General features: G+C 35.7%; 2 protein-coding genes across 2 annotated transcripts; both read right to left on the bottom strand.

The window, feature by feature from the left end:
• Window positions 1–424: 424 nt before the first annotated feature.
• On the bottom strand, window positions 425–17142 carry LOC121425310. The gene is made up of 5 exons (XM_041621338.1): window positions 17128–17142; window positions 16476–16658; window positions 10115–10272; window positions 8025–8141; window positions 425–1291 (listed from the first exon to the last, which is right to left on the bottom strand). Exons 1-5 carry the CDS (start codon window positions 17140–17142, stop codon window positions 1102–1104), a joined length of 663 nt encoding a protein of 220 aa, XP_041477272.1. The 3' UTR covers window positions 425–1101.
• Window positions 17143–17449: 307 nt separating this feature from the next.
• LOC121425482 (putative ankyrin repeat protein RF_0381) lies at window positions 17450–19485 on the bottom strand. The gene has a single exon (XM_041621551.1). The coding sequence runs from the start codon at window positions 19450–19452 to the stop codon at window positions 18079–18081; it is 1374 nt and encodes a 457-aa protein (XP_041477485.1). The 5' UTR covers window positions 19453–19485; the 3' UTR covers window positions 17450–18078.
• Window positions 19486–20310: the final 825 nt, after the last annotated feature.

Below are 20310 nucleotides of genomic sequence, written 5' to 3'. Positions count from 1 at the left end.
CAAAGAAATGTTACTTTAAATGTACTAAGTAGCACCAAATACAACACATTCTTAGGTTGGTACCCATGGTTAGCTGGTGGCTACGGCATGGTCACTATGATTTACAGTGTACCGTGTGACTAGTAGTTCAACCCTTATGCAAATAAGTTAAAGGCAAGTTACATGAGATACCCAGATTTAGTTGGAACTACCAGCTATAGTATATTGCCTAACAGTTGGTTGCTATAAGAATTGTGAAATAATTTGAAATTTTAACCAACTGTTCGGATATTGTAAAGTCAGGTAAAATCTGATGGTTTGCCACCTGGGGCCTGTTGCACAAAACTTTGAGAAAGCACTAGTAAAAACTGAAAACTAAGGTTAGTCCGATTTCTGCCATTGACTTTAACACAGGGCAAAAACTTTGGTAAAAACAAAATGAGTTTTCTCAGGTAAAAAGTTTTATGCAACGGGCCCCCGATGGGCAACCACATTTCAAATTGATTATCTAACAAATTTTAACCAATAGTTGTATGGGCAGTGTGTTAACGATTGTTTGTTTGAAATTGGACATTTATTCACCCAACTATTTTAAACAATAGTGTCAAAGCTGGGGGGATTTGAGGGGAGATGTCTGCGCAGGATTTTAAATATAAGATTGCCACAAATAATAACAAACAAGTTAAAAAAAATAAAAAGGTATCAATGACATAAACAATATAAATAACTAAAAGAAGATGGAGATGGACGGGACACATACTGCACATGGACAGTACTAGACATACAAAGAAATCCCTACACTGGACACCATACGAGCAAAGAAAGAGGGCAGACCAAAAGGGACATGGAGGAGAACCATAGAACAAGAAATCAAACCAATATATCAAACTTGGAATGGGCTGGGGATACTCGCCCAGAACAGAAGAAACTGGCGTTCAGCTGAAAAGGCCTTATGTACTGCCAAGTGCGAAGAGGATTAAATTAGTATTTTTAGAATGTTCCTTTTAGCAATTTGAATAAATTTTACAGCATGCCCACGGTAAACCCCAGGATATTGACAATATTATGTTATAAAATAAGGAAACATTTGTCATTTCTCTGTATGCGCTTATATGTACTATTTTATTTATTTCTTGGAGGCGCTAGTAAAAGCATTAAGGCGCGCGTACCTGAATCCATAGATCCTTTCATCATTGATCCTTTCAACTGATCTGTTTGGGTAATCATTTTACTTGCTGTATCCTCCAACTGACCATTGGATTGCTTAGCATTAGTTGTATCATGAAGGACATCTGAATTTGAGTATTCTAGTCTGCAAGGAATTAAAATATACAATCATCAGCAATGACATGATTAATTCATGAATTATGCAGGCCAACGCTGAACAATGCATTCAGTGTCATTCCAAAATTGTAGATCTTCAAAAAAAAAAAAAAATTTGCGTGACAAATTTTAGAGACGATCGATCGTGAAACTGTGCGCAACTTTGTGTATCCAGGCGTGCCATTTCACGGCAAGTTCACGACTACTTCAAAACATACTAGTTCACGCCACAAATAGTCAAGAATAGGTTACATAATTCCTGCATGATAGGCTACTTGCATGATTTTTGGTTCCCGCACTGGCATGACTCTGCGTCAATGGTTCATGGTCCGGCTGTGACTATTATAGTTCATGCCATACTCACAAAAGGTTTATGCATGGGCACGACATGATCATGCAGTATTAAGACAAGTTGACAGACTCTCAGGTCACTCCATTATCATGAATTTGGGCATAAAATTAAACTATGTGATGATCTAGGAATAGAGCTCTGTTCGATATAGCCAAACAGCATAGAAAAAACATGAGGGTGACGGGCGATTTCGCCCATACGACAGCCTAAATTGCCCCTAAAATGCATGCTTCTGGGGCTTGGGGTGACTATTGTAGAGTTGCCCCAAGATCTGTTGCAAACAATATTCAAGACTATTGAAAATTTAAATATTCTAACTATGGCAGAATAATATGATTTTCTTTTACTGCATAATTGTTTGTTGCCCCTAAAAAGTAGCCATTAAAATGAAAGAAATAACCCCGAAATTCTGCAATTGCCAACTAAAACACTATTAGAATATTCAGGGATACATGGTTGCTCTTATGTCCAAGTTTCATTAACTATAGCCTATCCATAAACTTTAAAAGCTATGATAGCAATTCCACAAATACACCTAGCATTACCAAAGTTTGTTGACCCTAAATGACCTTTGACCTTGGTCATGTGACCTGAATCTTGCAAAAGATGTTCAGGGATGCTTGATTGCTCTTAATATGTCCAAGTTTCGTGAACTTAAAACCATAAAATTTATAAGTTATGATGATTATTCCACAAATACCCCCAACATGGAAAAAGGTTCGTTAAGCCTAAGTTACCTTTGACCTTGGTCCGATGTGACCTGAAACTCGATCAGGCAGGATCTTCAGTAATACTTGATTACCCATTATATGTCCTAGTTTCATGAACTAGGTCTGATGACATTTCAAAACCTTTAGTATCCCGTAATTAGTAACCATCTGGAATAAAATTATTGGAAATGTTTTTTTGACTGATTTGAGTAGGTATGGGTGTCAACATTTACCAAAAAAAAGTTAGGAGGAATACGGGTTGGGGAAAGTGCTTTTTTTCAAGGTCAAAGGTCAATGACCTTTTCATATATACTGTATAATGGTATCTCTGAGATGGAAAGGCGCAGGTTGGTGATAATGGTGTCAAAATGCACAAATTCTTACCACAATATCAAATAAAATGAAATTAGATACCCAGAATGCAGATTAAACGAAAAATTTCAAGGTCAAAGCCTTTCAAAGGTCATTGACCTTTTTTACATTACAAACCATATACGATATAATGGTATCTCTGAGATGAAAAGGCGCAGGTTGATGATCTTGGTATCAAAATGCACGGATTCTTACAAGAAGATCAAATTAAATCAAATCAAGTACATACAATGCTCATTCGCCAATGAAATTCAAGGTCAAAACCTTTCAAAGGTCAATGACCTTTTTACATTATATACGGTATAATGGTATCTCTGAGATGAAAAGGCGCAGGTTAGTGATCTTGGTGTCAAAATGCAGAGTTTCTTACAGGAAGATAAAATAAAATGAAATTAAGTACCCAGAATGCATATTAATCCATAAAGTTCAAGGTCAAAGGTCAATGACCTTTTCCAAAGGTTATATATCGTATAATGGTATCTCTGAGATACAACGCTGCATGTTGGTGATTTTGGTGTCAAAAAGCAATTTTTGCAAGAAGATAAAAAGGCACAAAATAATATTAAAGAATTATCCTTCACCTTTGATATCCAATGTCAAAGGTCAAAAGTTAATAAATATTGATATATCCATTTATGATTCCCCAAAAAGAAATTAATCCATTATATTCACATTTTTGTGAATAATAGAAAGAAAGATGGCTATTTGTAATGAAAACTTGGATGTTTAATAATTTCACTTTGAAATAAGGATAAATAATGGCCATGAAAAATATATTTAGGGGTTAGAGGTCAATGAACTATGTCAAAAACTGCTGTAAATTTAAGTAAATTTGTCGATAACTTGATTGTGGCATGTACATTGTAAGTATATAGTGATATTGATGGGAAAAAGACTCACCTGCGTGGAAAATGAACAGAAATTCAATAGTTAATTCCTTGATCAATGATGATGTCAAAATACAAGTTCGAGGTGGAATTGAAATCAAATAGCACTCTTTAATATATGCTGTAGTAATGCATTGCCAAAAGTGTAAAAAAAATCATGTATGAAATAATTTGAAATGGTGAAGTTGTCTAAAGTAGCAGCATTTAGATATGCATTTTATAAATCTAAATCAAGGTACTAATTTCTCTGTAGCGATATTTCACTAACCTCAAATGCTACAATCAATACTATATACTATAACTTAATCTGTAAATGGAAAAGATAGGCATCATCCAAGAACATTTTCATATAGCCAGGGACAATGATGAAGAATTTTTAAATAAGGCAATCATTAGAGCGGCAGGTTTTGTCATAGCATGGAGCTATTACAATAGCTCTATGGTCATAGTAAATGAAGTTAAGTGTCTCAACTTCAGCAAAGAGTAATCAAACTCTTGGAAACCTTCTGACATTTTCAGGACTTTGATCTGGCCCATTCAATGAAAGCCTAATGTTCTGTCAAGGGATAACATACCAGGATCTATATTATTACTGATACGTTGCACAGCTTGATCCTCAAGAACTGGAAGTGGTGCTGTAGGAGTTTTGTTAGGTCAATGGATGTGTACTAAGCCATTATCTCCTTTTGAATTTCATTACTATGCATGATAACAATCAGTTGTTCGGGACCAAATACATGTACATGATCCTTGTACAAACTGATACCGAGTAGAAATAGCATCATGGGTGACCTACGGCAGCTAGAGAGCAGATATGAAGTTTTGTCATGCAGCATTAGCATCTCAAGAGATTCTGGCAGCTCGCAATGAGAGTTAATTAATAATAATACAGGAATTCATCTTTGTTAAAGTTGAGATACATGCCATTTACTATGACAAAAGCTGCAGCTCTAATGATGGCCTTCATTTCATCTTCATCGTCATCCCTCTGCTGTTTGGAAATGCTCTAAGATGATGCAAGCTGTGACATGGGATTTAGACCTATCCCATCATTTTCAGAAGATTAAGCTAATGGGATGAATGGACTATCGCTGGAGAGAAAAAGACACGACAACCTTGATTTAGATATTATGATGCATCAAATTTCTAATTGTATAATCCATTTCATTTTTTTCATTGCTTTTGGAAATGCATCGCAGTAAAATGAAGAAGTGTTATTTGGTTATCACCCTTTTTAAACAATTTCCACTGATATTTTGGAAAGAGTTATTGACCTCTGAACCCTAAATACATTCTCCATGACCTTACTTCAGACTGAAATTATGAAACCTCCATGTTTTCATTACAAATTAGCCATCTTTATTTACATTATCACAAATATGAACACATAGGATATTTTTTTGTTTTTTTTATTTGATTTGATTTGAATTTATTTCTGCACTCAGCATAAATATTCAACATATCATCTAGGTGATACAATTGAGTTTTACAAAACAAGTTAAGAAATAGTCATAACAAAGCAATGAAAAATTAATATAAAAAAGTAGCAATATTCAATGAAAATAAAATAACAGTTTAAACGAATGCAGGAGACCGCCATCGTGAGCGGTTAAGCTTGAAGATGATGGCGGCCTCGTAAAATGGTACATAAATTTCTTTCATTGATCAAGTGGGTGCAATGCAGGTGCAGGTGCGGGTGCAGTAAAGGGCAGTTGAATAATTAACTTGAAGAGGGGGATGCATATGATTCAATGGTTTTTCTTTTAATAGTGGCTTTAAATGAGTATATTGTTGAACATGACTTAACGTTGTTTGGAAAGTTGTTCCAAATTTCATACAGATTATACACAAAAACATATATATGTATGTATATATATATATATGTGTGTATATATACATGTATATATATATATATGTATATATATGTATATATTATTTCATCTGAACTTGGAATTCAAGGGTGAAACAATATTCTGTATACTGATTTTGGTGTTGTTTAATCTACTGGTACAAATCTTTGCATTTTGGCACCAAGATTACGAACCTGTGATGTTTTATCTCAGAGATACCATTATCATTATCTTATGTTTAAAAGGACATTGACCTTTGTCCTTGAATTTTAAAGGTGAATGTAAGATCTTGATGCTTAATTTTATTTTATTTAATCTTCCTGTAAGAATCTGTGCATTTTGACACCAAGAACACCAACCTTCGTCGTTTCATCTGAGAGATACCATTATATAATATGGTATTAATGTTTAAAAGGTCATTGACCTTTGGCCTTAAATGTTAAGGGTGAATGTGTATTCTAGGTACTTAATTTTTTTTCATTTGGTCTTCTGGTCAGAATTCTGTGTATTTTGACACCATGATCACCAACCTGTGCCTTTTCATCCCAGAGATACCATTATACAGTATGGTATATATAATGTAAAAAGGTCATTGACCTTTTAAAACCTTTGACCTTAAATTTCATTGGTGAATGTCAATTCTAAGTACTTGAATTCATTCTATTTTATCTTCTTCTAAGAATCTGTACATTTTGACACCATGATCGCCAGCCTGTACCTTATCATCTCAGAGATACCATTATGCAGTATGGTATATAATGTAAAAAGGGTCAATGACCTTTGAAAGGCTTTGACCTTGAATTTTATCGGTGAATGTGCATTCTGGGTACTTAATTTTATTTTATTTGATATTCTGGTAAGAATTTGTGCATTTTGACACCATTTTCACCAACCTGCACCTTTCCATCTCAGAGATATCTTTATATGGTATATAAAAAGGTCATTGACCTTTGACCTTGAAAAAAGGCACTTTCCCCAACCCGTATTCATCCTAACTTTTTTGGGGGTAAATGTTGACACCCATACCTACTCAAATCAGTCAAAAAACCATTTCCAATAATTTTATTCCAGATTGGCTACTTTGGGGTCTAATTTAGGGATACTACTTAACATTATTTCAATAATGACGATGCCGCCGCCGTTGGAAAGCAGCGCCTATAGTCTATATGGCGAGACAAAAATCATTTCCTACCCTGAAGTCAAACTACACATGCGTATATGCCTCTTAGGCAAACAATTCTGATACTTGCATGAATTATGTGTAACCTATTAGTGAGCTATTTGTGAAGTCGTAAACTAGATATGAACTAGTCAAAACAGTTGTGAACTGGTTGCGAATTGCGTCCCACTCTTGCCATGGCAAGGATGTGCAGAAATTACGAATCGTTCACAATTATCCACGAAATTTGTCATTCAAAAATATCAAAAATTCTTAAAGTTTGGGACAACACTTCAAGCACTGGACTCAAGCAAGACGTTGCACATTTCGATGCGCAAGCGCGGAATCACTAATTGGTCCCCAGATCATGCAAGTGTAGTATCAGCATAGACCACATGGCAATTTACAAATCATCATGGAATCAACTTTCATGCCCCAAATGAATGATATGATAATTTGTCAATCTATATAATTATTTGCAAATGAGCAACTGAGTGACCATTATGTGAATATGACGTGAACAAGGTCGCTATGTCACACACCATTCGTGCCCCATTATGATAACAAATTAGCATGATCGAACCATGCCACTGCGGAAACCATATTGTGCAAGTGCATATATATCAGGGAATAATTTTGCTTTACAAATTTGAATTTTTGGTCATAAGAGAAAAGATTTCAACTAAGTAATGTACAGTCCTATGTAAAAATATGCTACACAAGACTTTATGCATGGCAGTCTTTAAAAAATGTGGGGAAAATCGCAATGAGATACCAGGAAAATTATTCTCTGCATATTCTGTTTGATGATTAAATGGTGTCTGAAATATCCTGTTATTATGTCATTTACAAAAAAAAATTCTTGTGGTTCCATCTTTCATAAAGTTTCATTTGTTGCTTAAAACGTTTCTCTTCAGAACTGCCATAACATGATAAACTCGCATCCGCATAGTCTTATCAGACTTAATGAGATATCCTCTTCATGAATTCTTAAGATTTTCAAATATCTCTTAGTCAGTACATCAAAAATAGCTTGCACTGGTGCTCATATTGCCATCTTGTTCATGATTATAAAAAAAGCAAGAAATGCTTCAAATTTTTAATTTTCAGGTCTTAATACATGAAATATTTCAACTCCCACTTACATTATTTATTTAGGCCTTAAGAGATACTTTATAATCTAGTTTGTAAGAATGAATTAAAAAAATACATGGAACTTCAGTCTTTAGGTTTACCCCCAAATCAAGCTCTTTAGAAGTCACTCGGGGTAATTTTTGATGAAGATATTTTTCCGCCACCAACCCTATCTAAGGTAAAAGCTGGATCCGCGCCCCTGTAAATCGTCATCATAACAAATTAAATGTCAGATTTTTTTTTACATAATAGAATTACCTCTGCCTGGGTCTCTTTTCAAAAACATTCTCATTTTCATTGATAGATCGTCTCTTCTGTTTCTGCCCAGTCACTCCTGTGACATTGGAAGAACTTGCTTGCCTATTCATTTTCGAACTGCTTCCAATGTTTAGATAATGATTTGAAAATAACAATACAAAAGCATGATTACTAAATGACTTTGTAAAGTGGTAATAATTATATACAACTTGTTCTTTAAGAAGTAGTATACTTCCCTTTTCCGCGCGGACATGTGAATTCTTAAGAAGTTAGTTCTGTGAATATATAGGTTAAATAAACACAAAAGTAAGTGACTAATCATACACTTGGTTCTCACATTTGTAGTTGATGCAATCAATCATGAAAAATGTTCTATGATGATTGCCATGTTTTGTGTTACGGGCACCTGGAAAGTTAATGGTAGTACTCATGGACATCGGGGTTAAGTTGAAAGTGGAGGAGGGTGGCGCGACACAGGGAAAAGGGCATTTCCTCTTTTGAAAAGTGCACGATCTTAAAAACAAGTGGAATATGCCTCTGGCCGTCTCACCTGCGTCACACGGTTCAATATAGCAGCAGTGCTGACTTTGAAAACTACTCTAACTCGCACAAGATGTTCAGTGACACATGGTTACTCTTATGTCCACTTTTTATGAACTATAGACCAATAAACTTACAGAGATATGATGGTTATTCAACAAAAAAACCCAACATGGCCAAAGTTCATTGGCCTTACATGACCTTTGACCTTGATCATGTGACTTGAAACTCGCACAGGATGTTCAGCGATACTTGATTACTCTTATGTACATGATTCATGAATCAGATCCATAAGCTTTCAAAGTTATGATGGTAATTCAACAGATACACCCAACATGGCCAAAGTTCATTGGCCTTACATGACCTTTGACCTTGATCATGTGACTTGAAACTCGCACAGGATGTTCAGTGATACTTGATTACTCTTATGTACAAGATTCATGAATCAGATCCATAAGCTTTCAAAGTTATGATGGTAATTCAACAGATACCCCCGAATCGGCCAAAGTTCATTGACCCTAAATGACCTTTGACCTTAATCATGAGACCTGAAACTTGCACAAAATGTTCAGTGATGCTTGATTACTATTATGTCCAAGTTTCATGAATCAGATCCATAAACTTTCAAAGTTATGATGGGAATTCAACAGATACCCCCAATTCGGCCAAAGTTCATTGACCCTAAATGACCATTGACCTTGGTCATGTGACATGAAACTCTAATAGGATGTTCAGTAATACTTGATTAACCTTATGGCCAAGTTTTATGAACTACCTCCATATACTTTCTAAGTAATGATGTCATTTCAAAAACTTAACCTCAGGTTAAGATTTGATGTTGAAGCCGCCGCCGGAAAAGCGGCGCCTATAGTCTCACTCTGCTATGCAGGTGAGACAAAAAGTACCCCGCTCTAAATGAATTCATAATGTATTTTCGTGGGGGGGGGGGGGTTAAAGAAAGGCAACTTAATGATATGAGAAAGTCTGGTTATAAAGAGGCAAAGGGATACCTGTTAACACATAAAACGGGTCCTTCTATTAAGATGAAAGGGGAACTGAGCATGTTTGTAAAGAGGCACCTTTTTCTTGGGTAAACCGTTAAAGGGCACTTTTTAGTGCTTAAAAAATGGAAGGAGTACCCCCTGCCCCAAGGATCACGGCCCCTGGTGGTATTGGGAAGTTGGGAAGTACAATCCTGGTGGTACTGTGTTTCTTTAAATGCCTTTTTCAAAGAAAAGAAAATACAATAATGGTGATTTTTGGTTGATGGGCTGAACTACGGGGAAGGAAAAACAAATAATTGCAAAAGTAGCTCGTGCAAACTTTACATAACCAAACCAATATCTATTTAAACCAAAATGGTCAATTGCTTTTATCTACAACTACGATCAAATTATTATACTTATATTTCCCCCAGGTAAGTTATCGTAACAATATTGAGATCACAATATAATATTAATAAGCGTGCATGATCATGACAAAAAAGCAAAATAGAATAGTTTTATCTCATCTAACCATGTAAAAAAAGCCATGCAAAACTATGTTCTTACCGAGAAAGTATCATCTGCTTGATCTCATCATTCCTTGCATAGTCGATTGGTTGCTTTCCTACTAAATCTTTGACATCTATTTTAGCTCCACACTGGAGAAGATAGAACACCAAGGCCTTCTTCGGAGATAACTCACCTTGGTAATACTCATCGGATATCTAAAACAAACAAAATTGCTTTATATTCCTACAAATTTTTCACATGAGTTGTAAATTTTTCTTTTATTGACACTGGAGAATCCATCCCTGCTGCAAATGTGAAAATTCCCTAATGGCCCATAGTATCCCTAAATTAGACCTGAAATAGCCAATCTGGAATAAAATTATTGGAAATGTTTTTTTTTTCAACTGATTTAAAAAGGTATGGATGTCAACATTTACCAAAAAAAGTTGGGAGGGATACGGGTTAGGGAAAGTGTTCTTTTGAAGGTCAAAGATCAATGACCTTTTCATATCATAGCCTACTGCATAATGAGATTAAAAGGCGCAGGTTGGTGATCTTGGTTTCAAAATGCACAGATTCTTATAGAAAATGAAATGAAACTAGAATTTGAATTCATCACGAGGACGAATTAGGTGAGCTGTCTCTAATTTCATGATCACAAAGACAACTAGATTTTAATTCGTCATGCGGACGAATTAGCTGGTCTGTCCTTGTTCTCGCCATCATGATCACTATTACCATGTTCATGCAGATCAATATGATCTTCATGACAACGGAATGTTCATTATGGATGGAATACTTGTGAAAGACGGGAGATGATAAAGCGCTGTAAAAGGGTCTCTTTGACATATGAAAATACATGTGATATGAAAAAAGTAGTTATAATCTGTTTCATCTTGCTAAATTTTAACTTAAACCTGGATCATGTACGAGGTGGTAAAAAGAAAAAAAGATGAAAAAAAAATTATCTTGTTTAACCCCGGACTCGAACCTGCGCCCCCGAGAACGCAAGTCAAGTGCGTTATCCACTGAGCAACGATATTCCCCATAGAGATAACACGTAAGCAAATTTGAGAATTACAATTCCAATTTTGCAAGTGAAATACGGGCATGATCCCGGCATCTGATAAAAAAATGGAGGGAACATATACGAAAGCTTCGAATCTCAGCTACAACATACTAAAAGCTCAGGGAAAACTGACATGAAAAAAATGAGATATGGCTCACAAATAGAGGAATGTCGAATCTAGTTTTGAGAAAAAGTCATGTCCCATAGAGATTACACGCAAAATACATGTGATTTGAAAAAAAGCAATTATAATCTGTTTTATCTTGCTAAATTTTAACTTTTATACCTTTTAATTGTCATAAAGGATCATGTAAGAGGTGGTAAAAGAAAAAAAAATGGAAAAAAAATCATCTTGTTTACCCCAGGACTCGAACCTGCGCCCCCGAGAACGCAAGTCAAATGCGTTATCCATTGAGCCACGATATTCCCCATAGAGATTACACGTAAGCAATTTTGAGAATTACAATTCCAAATTTGCAAGTGAAAAACAGGCATGATCCCGGCATCTGTTCAAAAAATGGAGGGAATATTGGCGAAAGCTTACAATCTCAGCTACAACATACTAAAAGCTCAGGGAAAACTGACAAGAAACAATGGAGATATGGCTCACGAAAAAGAGGAATGCAGAATTCAGTTTTGAAAAAAAGTCATTTCCCCTAGACATTACACACAAAATAAGGAAAAATGACATGCCTCTTTTCATCGCTGTTTTACGCAATGATGCATTTCTCAAAACGAAAATTCATGTAAACTGAGGAGAAAGAGTACATTCTAGTCTACATCATATTCCAATCTGGGCGAAAAACGATCTATATTCGAGAAGTTACAACCAAATTTGCATAAATTTGATTACGTCATTTTTGAAAAAATGAAATTTTTAGTTTATGCGCCATTTTGATGACGTCATGATATAATTTAGGGACAATGGTGACATGAAATCATATCTAAAACTCATATTCTATCGATATATGGAAAAAAAATTGGGGGTTAATGGACTTTTTAAAAAGCTATAGCCTATACTGAATTTTGAAAAGGCATGTTTTGCCATATAAAGAATATGGAGAGCGCGCACGCGCACTTATTGCTACAAATTTAAACAGAGGATAATTTCCTTATTATTGGTCGTAGAAAGCTAAATTGTGTATCAAATTGCTTAGAATTATATTATCAATCTATAGATGTAAAAAACGGTGTTTCTGCGTTGCGTTAAGGTGTATGTGGGCGCGCAAATTTTTGAAATGCTTAGAATGACCCGAAACGTACCCAATTTTTATAGGCCATTTGGAGGATTTTTGTACCTTTGACGCATGCGTCATGACCTTTACATGACCTTTGATGACATTGACACCTGACCTGAAGTTAATGTGATATAAATATTGTTAATTTTTAATGATTGATAATGAAGATATGATCAAATTAAGAATTTTACAAAATGGTGCGTAGATGACGTCATCATGACCATATGACATTGAAAAGCTTAGTATGCCGTCTCTATGATTGACTCTATATATGACGAAAAAAAAATAATAATATCAGCGAAATGACAATATAGCCATCACATTAGATAGAGTATGTCCTCAGCTACAACATATAAAAAACCTAGCGAAAATTTACCAATATTTACGGAGTTAAGAGTCAAATTTGCATAATTATGATGACGTCATAAGTAGCAAAGTGGGAATTTTGAGTTCCGACGCCATTTTGATGACGTCATGATAAAATTTCGGGTCAAATGTGACAAGAAATCATATCCCCCATCTATACTCTATTCGAATATGAAAAAAATTGGGGGTCAACGGACTACCTGAATGAATTGTAATATAATAAATTTTTTATTATGTTTTATGTTTTTGCACATATTGCCTATGCTAAGTGCGCGCGTGCTGTAAACTTTGATGGAGGCTAATTCCGTTATTACTTGTCGTAGAAGGTTGATCAAGGTATCAAATTACCCAGAATTGTATTATGAATGCATTGATATAAAAAATGGCGATCCTATGCTCTATAGTGCCATTACGCGCGAGAACGCGCGCAAATTTTTGAAATGCTTAAAATGACTCAATTCGTACTGTTTTGGTCAAAAAGTGATTTTGAGCATTTTAAAATTTTGACGCGCGCGTTGTGACCTTTACATGACCTTTGATGACATGGACAGTTGACCCTTTCCCTGAAGTTGTTGTGATGTAAATGTTGTTGATTTTTGATAATTCATAATGAAAATATGATTGCTAATGTGATTTTACAAAATGGCGCCTAGATGATGTCATGATGACCTTTTGACCTTGAACTTGCTTTATACACATAACATGATAAGTCCCAATATCTGATGATATTTTGAAGATAATTGATGATGTAGAATTGGAGATTTTGTGCTAACAAGAAAAGGGCGGAAAATAAAAATAAATAAAAAAGAAAATTCGTACGAAAATAAAAGTTGATCTGTCGATTGACAGATCACCTAATAAATAAATAAACAAATAAATAAAAAAGAAAATTAGTACGAAATTAAAAGTTGATCTGTCGATTGACAGATCACCTAATTAATTACCTATATTCCACACACACCCATAACATTCAAGTTCAAAGCCTTTCAAAGGTCAATGACCTTTTTACATTATATACCATATTGCATAATGGTATATCTGAGATGGAAATGTGGAGGATGGTGATCTTGGTGTCAAAACGCACAGATTCTTACAAGAAGATCAAATAAAATAAAATCAAGTACACAGAATATACTACATTGACCCTTAAAATGTAAGGTCAAAGGTCAACAACCTTTAATATATCATATACCATACTATATAATGATATCTCTAAAATAAAACGGCACCGGTTGGTGGTCTTGGTGTCAAAATATACAGATTCTTACAGGAAGATTAAATAAATTAAAATTAAGCATCGAGAATGCACATTCACCACTAAAATTCAAGGTCAAAGGTCAATGAACTTTGTTTACAATATGTTCTCAATACTGGTATCTCTATTTAAAATAAAACACCGAAGGTTGGTGATCTTGGTGCCAAAATGCACTTGTAAAAGAACATTAAACAACAAAAATAAGCATAAAGAATGTATTTATGGGGTCAGAGGTCAATGAACTCTTTCCAAAACATCAGTGGACATTTAGTAAAAAAAAGGTTGATGACCTGATTGTAGCATGGAAGTTTAGTGATTCAGGTGGAAAAAGAACAGAACTGCATGGAAAATTAAGCACAAAATTAAAAGTTGAATCCTTGATCAATAATGCCATCAAAATACAAGTTCATGGTGAAATTCAGATCAAATCACACTTCTTTATACATGTATATCATATCGCCAAAAGAAATGAAAAAAAAATCAGACCTATGTAATTTGATATGATTTTATCTCTAGTAGCAGTATTCAAACATAAATTCTAAATCAAGGTAGCCGTGTTCAGAACAATTGATTGTTATCATGCACAAATTAGAAACAGGGAAAAGAAATTCAAAAGGAGATAATAGCTTGCAAGTACACATACATAGACCTAACTATCAAAATTCCTACAGCACCACTTCCAGTTCTTGAGAATCAAGCTGAGCAACATAAGAGTGATAACATACATGTAGATCCTGGTTTGATAACCCTTGACAAAACGTTAGGCTTTCATGGAATGGGCCAGATCAAAGTAACCTTACACTTCTCTTCATTTACAATGACAAAGCTGTAGCTATAATGATTGCCTTATTTCAATTATTCACTGTCCCTGGCTATTTGAAAATTTTCTCGGATGATGCTTGCTGTGACATGAGGGTTAGGCCTACCCTCTCTATTTACAGATTTAGTTGTTTATATTCATTGTAACATTTGAGGTTTATAACCTATAGCTACAGAGAAAACAAATGAGTACATGAACCTAGATTTAGATTTATGAAATACACATCTAAATGCTTCTGCTTAAGAAAACTTCACCATTTAGAACTATATACACATGATTTTTTTTCACTTTTGGCAATGTATTCTTATATTAAGAAGAGAATTTTGATCTAAAATATTAAACATCCAGGTTTTCATTACAAATAACCATCTTTGTTTCTATTATTCACAAATAAAATGCGAATATAAGGGATAAATTTCTTTTCAGCGGAATCATGCATGGATACATATTGATATTTAGTAACTTTTGACCTTGGTCTTTGAATTTCAAAGGTGAATAATTATTCTTTATGAGTATTTCGTGCCTTTTTTTCTTCTTACAAAAACTGCTTTTTGACACAAAGATCACCAAATTGCAGCGGTTTATCTCAGAGATACCATTATACGATATATCCATGTGAAAAGGTCATTGACCTTTGACCTTGAACTTCATAAATTAATATGCATTCTAGGTGATTTATTCTATCTTATTTGATCTTCCTGTATAAGAATCTGTGCATTTTGACACAACGATCACCAACCTGTGTCCATTAATCTCAGATATTACTATACAGTATGTCATTAAGTAAAAAGGTCATTGAACTTTAAAGGCTTTGACCATGAATTTATGGGTGAATAATTAATTATGCATTCTAGGTGCTTAATTCTAATTCATTTAATTTGATCTTCCTGCAAAGCCTTTGCATTTTGACACCAAGATCACCAACCTGCTCCTTTTCATCTCAGAGATACCATTATATCGTGTGGTATATAATGTAAGAAAGGTCATTGACCTTTGACCTTGAATTTTGTCGTATATGCATTCTAGGTAATTTTCTCTTCTTGCAAGAATCTGTGCATTTTGATACCAAGATCACCAACCTGCACATTTCCATCTCAGAGATTCTATTTTACAGTACTTATGGTACATAATTTAAAAAAGTCATTGACCTTTGAAAGGATTTGACCTTGAGATTTATGTGTGTATGTGCATTCTAGGTACTTAATTTTATTTTATTTTCTAGTAAGAATTTGTGCATTTTGGCACCAAGATCACCAACCTGAACTTTTCCATCTCAGTGATTCCATTATACCATACAGTATGGTATATAATGTAAAAAGGTCATTGACCTTTGGAAGGCTTTGACCTTGAATTTTATGGGTGTATGTGCAATATAGGGAATTAATTTTATTCTATTTTATCTTCTTGAAATAATCTGTGCATTTTGACACCAAGACCGCCATCCTGCACCTTTTTATCTCAGAGATTATTACAGTATATATGAAAAGGTCATTGACCTATGACCTTCAACAAAACCCACTTTCCCCAACCCGTATTCCTCCTAACGTTTTTTTGGTAAACGTTGACACCCATACATGTACCTACTCAAATCAGTTGAAAAAACATTTCTAATCATTTTATTCCAGATGGCTACTAATTGCAGGATACTATCAGTAATTTATGCACATTACCTTTCTCAGTACATCTGGAATCGTAACCATCCTAAATGCCCTGTAGCACAAGTTAATCGCTTTGTGAAGACATGTCTGACCATCAGAGGACTGAACATTGAGATCACATCCGTGAGAAACTAACTTGACAAGGAGGGACACATCACCTTCTTGTAAAGCATGATGGAGAATGGGTTGATCAATCTATAAAATGAATGAAGAAAAAAAATGTGTACAATAAGACATTTTAATTACCAAATTGGGCCGTAGCCATCACCGACCTCGTTATTGCAGATCACAGATGAAAAGCTTCTAAAAATTTACCAAATTAGCTAGTCCATCTGAATAGTTTTCATACATGTGTTTCTGGTTCCATTTAACTTACTCTCAATTTTTAATTTATCATGGATGAACTGAAATTTTATCACATTTACATAATTTCTACATGACATACTCAGTGGTGGACTGTGACCCAGAGGAGTCAATGACTTGAGGGGCGCAATATTGTTTGTGAACAATATGGAACAATATGGCCCCTCTAATACTTTGCTCCTCCGGGTCACAGTCCGCCACTGACAATACTAATCTAATACTTCTACCACTAGCCAACTTCCACAACTAGTACTGCTCTATAATACTTCTACCAACTAACTACATGTACTACTACTAATACCCCTTTACTGGACATTTTGGGAACACGCACGCGGTCCTTCCGAACCCAGAGTGAGGGGGCCGGGTGTACCAACAGCAACAACTTCCCCTTTAATACTAAACTAGTATTACCACCCTTAGGAATATTACTAAATAGGAATAGTTATTATATGATGATGACAATGTTGTTGATAGATATTGTAGATGGAGTTGCAATATAAAGAAATAACAAATAAATGAAATAGTAATGACACTAATGATAAAAAATAATGTTGATGGTGGCAACAATGATATTGATATTCATCACGAAAAAATAAAATAAATGAAATTGAATACATGCTTAGAATCCCAGTCTCCAATGAGTAGATCTGTTATGTCTTTGTGTTTGAGGGCAAAGGCCTGGCTTAAAGGTGTCTGACCACGAATGTTTTTTGTATCGATGTGTGCTCCTTTTGAGAGTAGGAACTTGACAACTTCAATGGTACCAAGCTGGACAGCAATATGTAACGCAGTAAAATCGTCAGTACATTTCAAATTTACTTCCGCTCCTTGACTAACAAGATACTTGGTGATATCGAGACATGCCTCATCTTGAGAATATATGTGCAAAGCTGTACAACCATCCTTTCGGCATTGATTTACATCAGCTCTTTGAGAGATTAGATATTTTACGACATGAAGGTGGCCTGTGGTAACAGCATGGTGCAAAGCAGAATATCCATATGTATTTATCTCATTGATTTTCGCTCCTTGATCAATCAGATGTTTGGTGACGTCGAGATGACCATTCTTAGCAGCAACGTGCAATGCAGTCCAACCATCAATATCTCGCTCATTCACTTCGACTCCTTTACTGACAAGATGTTTGGTGACATCAACATTGTCACTCCAAGCAGCATAGTGCAATGCAGACAAACCGTTGTTATCCCCCTTATGCACATCGGCTCCTTTACTGATCAGAAACTTAGTGACATTAAAGATGACCATTCTTAGCAGCAGAGTGCAATGAAGTCACACCGTTAGTATCCTCCTTATGTACATCAGCTCCTTTACTGATCAGGAACTTGGTGACATTAATATGACCATTCTTAGCAGCAATGTGCAATGCAGTCCGACCATCAATATCTCCCTTATTCACTTCGGCTCCTTTACTGACAAGATGTTTGGTGACATTAACATTGTCACTCCAAGCAGCATAGTGCAATGCAGACAAACCGTTGTTATCCCCCTTATGTACATCGGCTCCTTTACTGATCAGAAACTTTGTGACTCTAAAATTACCATTCTTAGCAGCGTAGTGCAATGTAGTCAAACCATTATCATCCCCCATATCTAGATTGGCTCCTTTGCAGACCAGAAACTTAGTGACATTAAGATGACCATTCTTAGCAGCAGAGTGCAATGAAGTCACACCGTTGTTATCCCCCTTATGTACATCAGCTCCTTTACTGATCAGGAACTTGGTGACATTAATATGACCATTCTTAGCAGCAATGTGCAATGCAGTCCGACCATCAATATCTCCCTTATTCACTTCGGCTCCTTTACTGACAAGATGTTTGGTGACATTAACATTGTCACTCCAAGCAGCATACTGCAATGCAGATAAACCGTTGTTATCTCCCTTATGAACATCGGCTCCTTTACTGATCAGAAACTTTGTGACTCTAAAATTACCATTCTTAGCAGCGTAGTGCAATGTAGTCAAACCATTATCATCCCCCATATCTAGATCGGCTCCTTTGCAGACCAGAAACTTAGTGACATTAAGATGACCATTCTTAGCAGCATAGTGCAATGCAGATAAACCGTTGTCATCCCCCTTATGTACATTGGCATCTTCACTGACCAGAAACTTGGTGACTTCCAGATGACCATTCTTAGAAGCATGGTGTAATGCAGTCAAACCGTTACTGTTCCCCTTATGTACATCAGCTCCTTTAATGACCAGAAACTTGGTGACTTCTAGATGACCATTCTTAGAAGCATATTGCAATGCAGTCAAACCATTATCATCTCCCTTCTGTAGCCACTGTACATTCGCTTCTTCACTGACCAGAATCTTGGTGACTTCCAGATGACCATTCTTAGCAGCATAGTGCAATGCAGTGCTACCATCTTTTCTTCTTGTTTCATTAACATCAGCTCCAAGGCAGATTAATTGTTTTGCGATATCAATATCGCCTTTTCTAGCAGCATGATGTAATGGAGTCCAACCCTTATTATCAACCTTATTCACATCAGCTCCTGCAGACCTAGTAAGAGGGTTTTTAGTGACATCACCAGTACTAAACGATGACGATGTGCGACCAACATTTGCAGCAGCCACCGCTGCCCTCGTTGACATGATGACAATCGTGAATATAAGTTGTGACTTTGTGTGTAGTCTAAACAGTGAGTTGCTGCTACTGCTAACGTTACTTAATATTAGATCTATACTACTGGCACCAACTTGTTTAAGCTAGAATGCCCTTTGTTAGGGTTTCCCTACTTCTAGGTTTGAAATCACCATTCTTCAGATCAGGTGGTACACGCGCCGGGTACACGCGTTTGTCATGATTGCATGCACTGAATGAATTATGAACATTGGTACTTGATAATTGCTGGCACTATACAAAGACCTTATGTATTATTACTGCCACTGGTATTGTCAATATGCACCAGCGGTAGTAATTATACATAACGTCTTTGACTTTGAGCTCTAGCTACCGCGTACCGGTACACGTACGTGAGTGAATTTTCGCGCCAGCCAGAGCTAACCGTTAAAAAAAATAGTCTACGAACTGTGTAGACCCACATCTGCAGTGACTGTACATCTGTACATACACTGCTGTGGAAACATCTACTGCGGCTGCATGGCTCGCTTTGCTCGCTTTTTCACACTGGTTTGCGGAGCAAACCAGCTCAAGCAGCGCGCTTCGCACTCTGGGATCCAAAGCTGGGATCCCACCTAGCACCTCAAGAGTCGAGTCTGCATGGTATAGCCTACACCTACAATTGGAGATTATCACGTGACTCAAAAGTTTCGCCATACATCACGTGACAAATAAATCGTAATAAATCGCGACTATCAGACTTCTTTTTTCTTCTTCTCATATTACAGGGGTTTTTTTTATTAATAATTTCAATTCTCGTCATAATTATACAGAAGAAAATACATCTAACAAATGAATAACATCTCTTTACAGATATACATTGACAACTA

Source organism: Lytechinus variegatus, chromosome 12 (genome assembly GCF_018143015.1).
Source record: "Lytechinus variegatus isolate NC3 chromosome 12, Lvar_3.0, whole genome shotgun sequence".
Taxonomy (NCBI): Eukaryota; Metazoa; Echinodermata; class Echinoidea; order Temnopleuroida; family Toxopneustidae; genus Lytechinus; species Lytechinus variegatus.
Note: the sequence above shows the minus strand (reverse complement) of the source record. Positions and strands in the feature narration are given on the sequence as shown.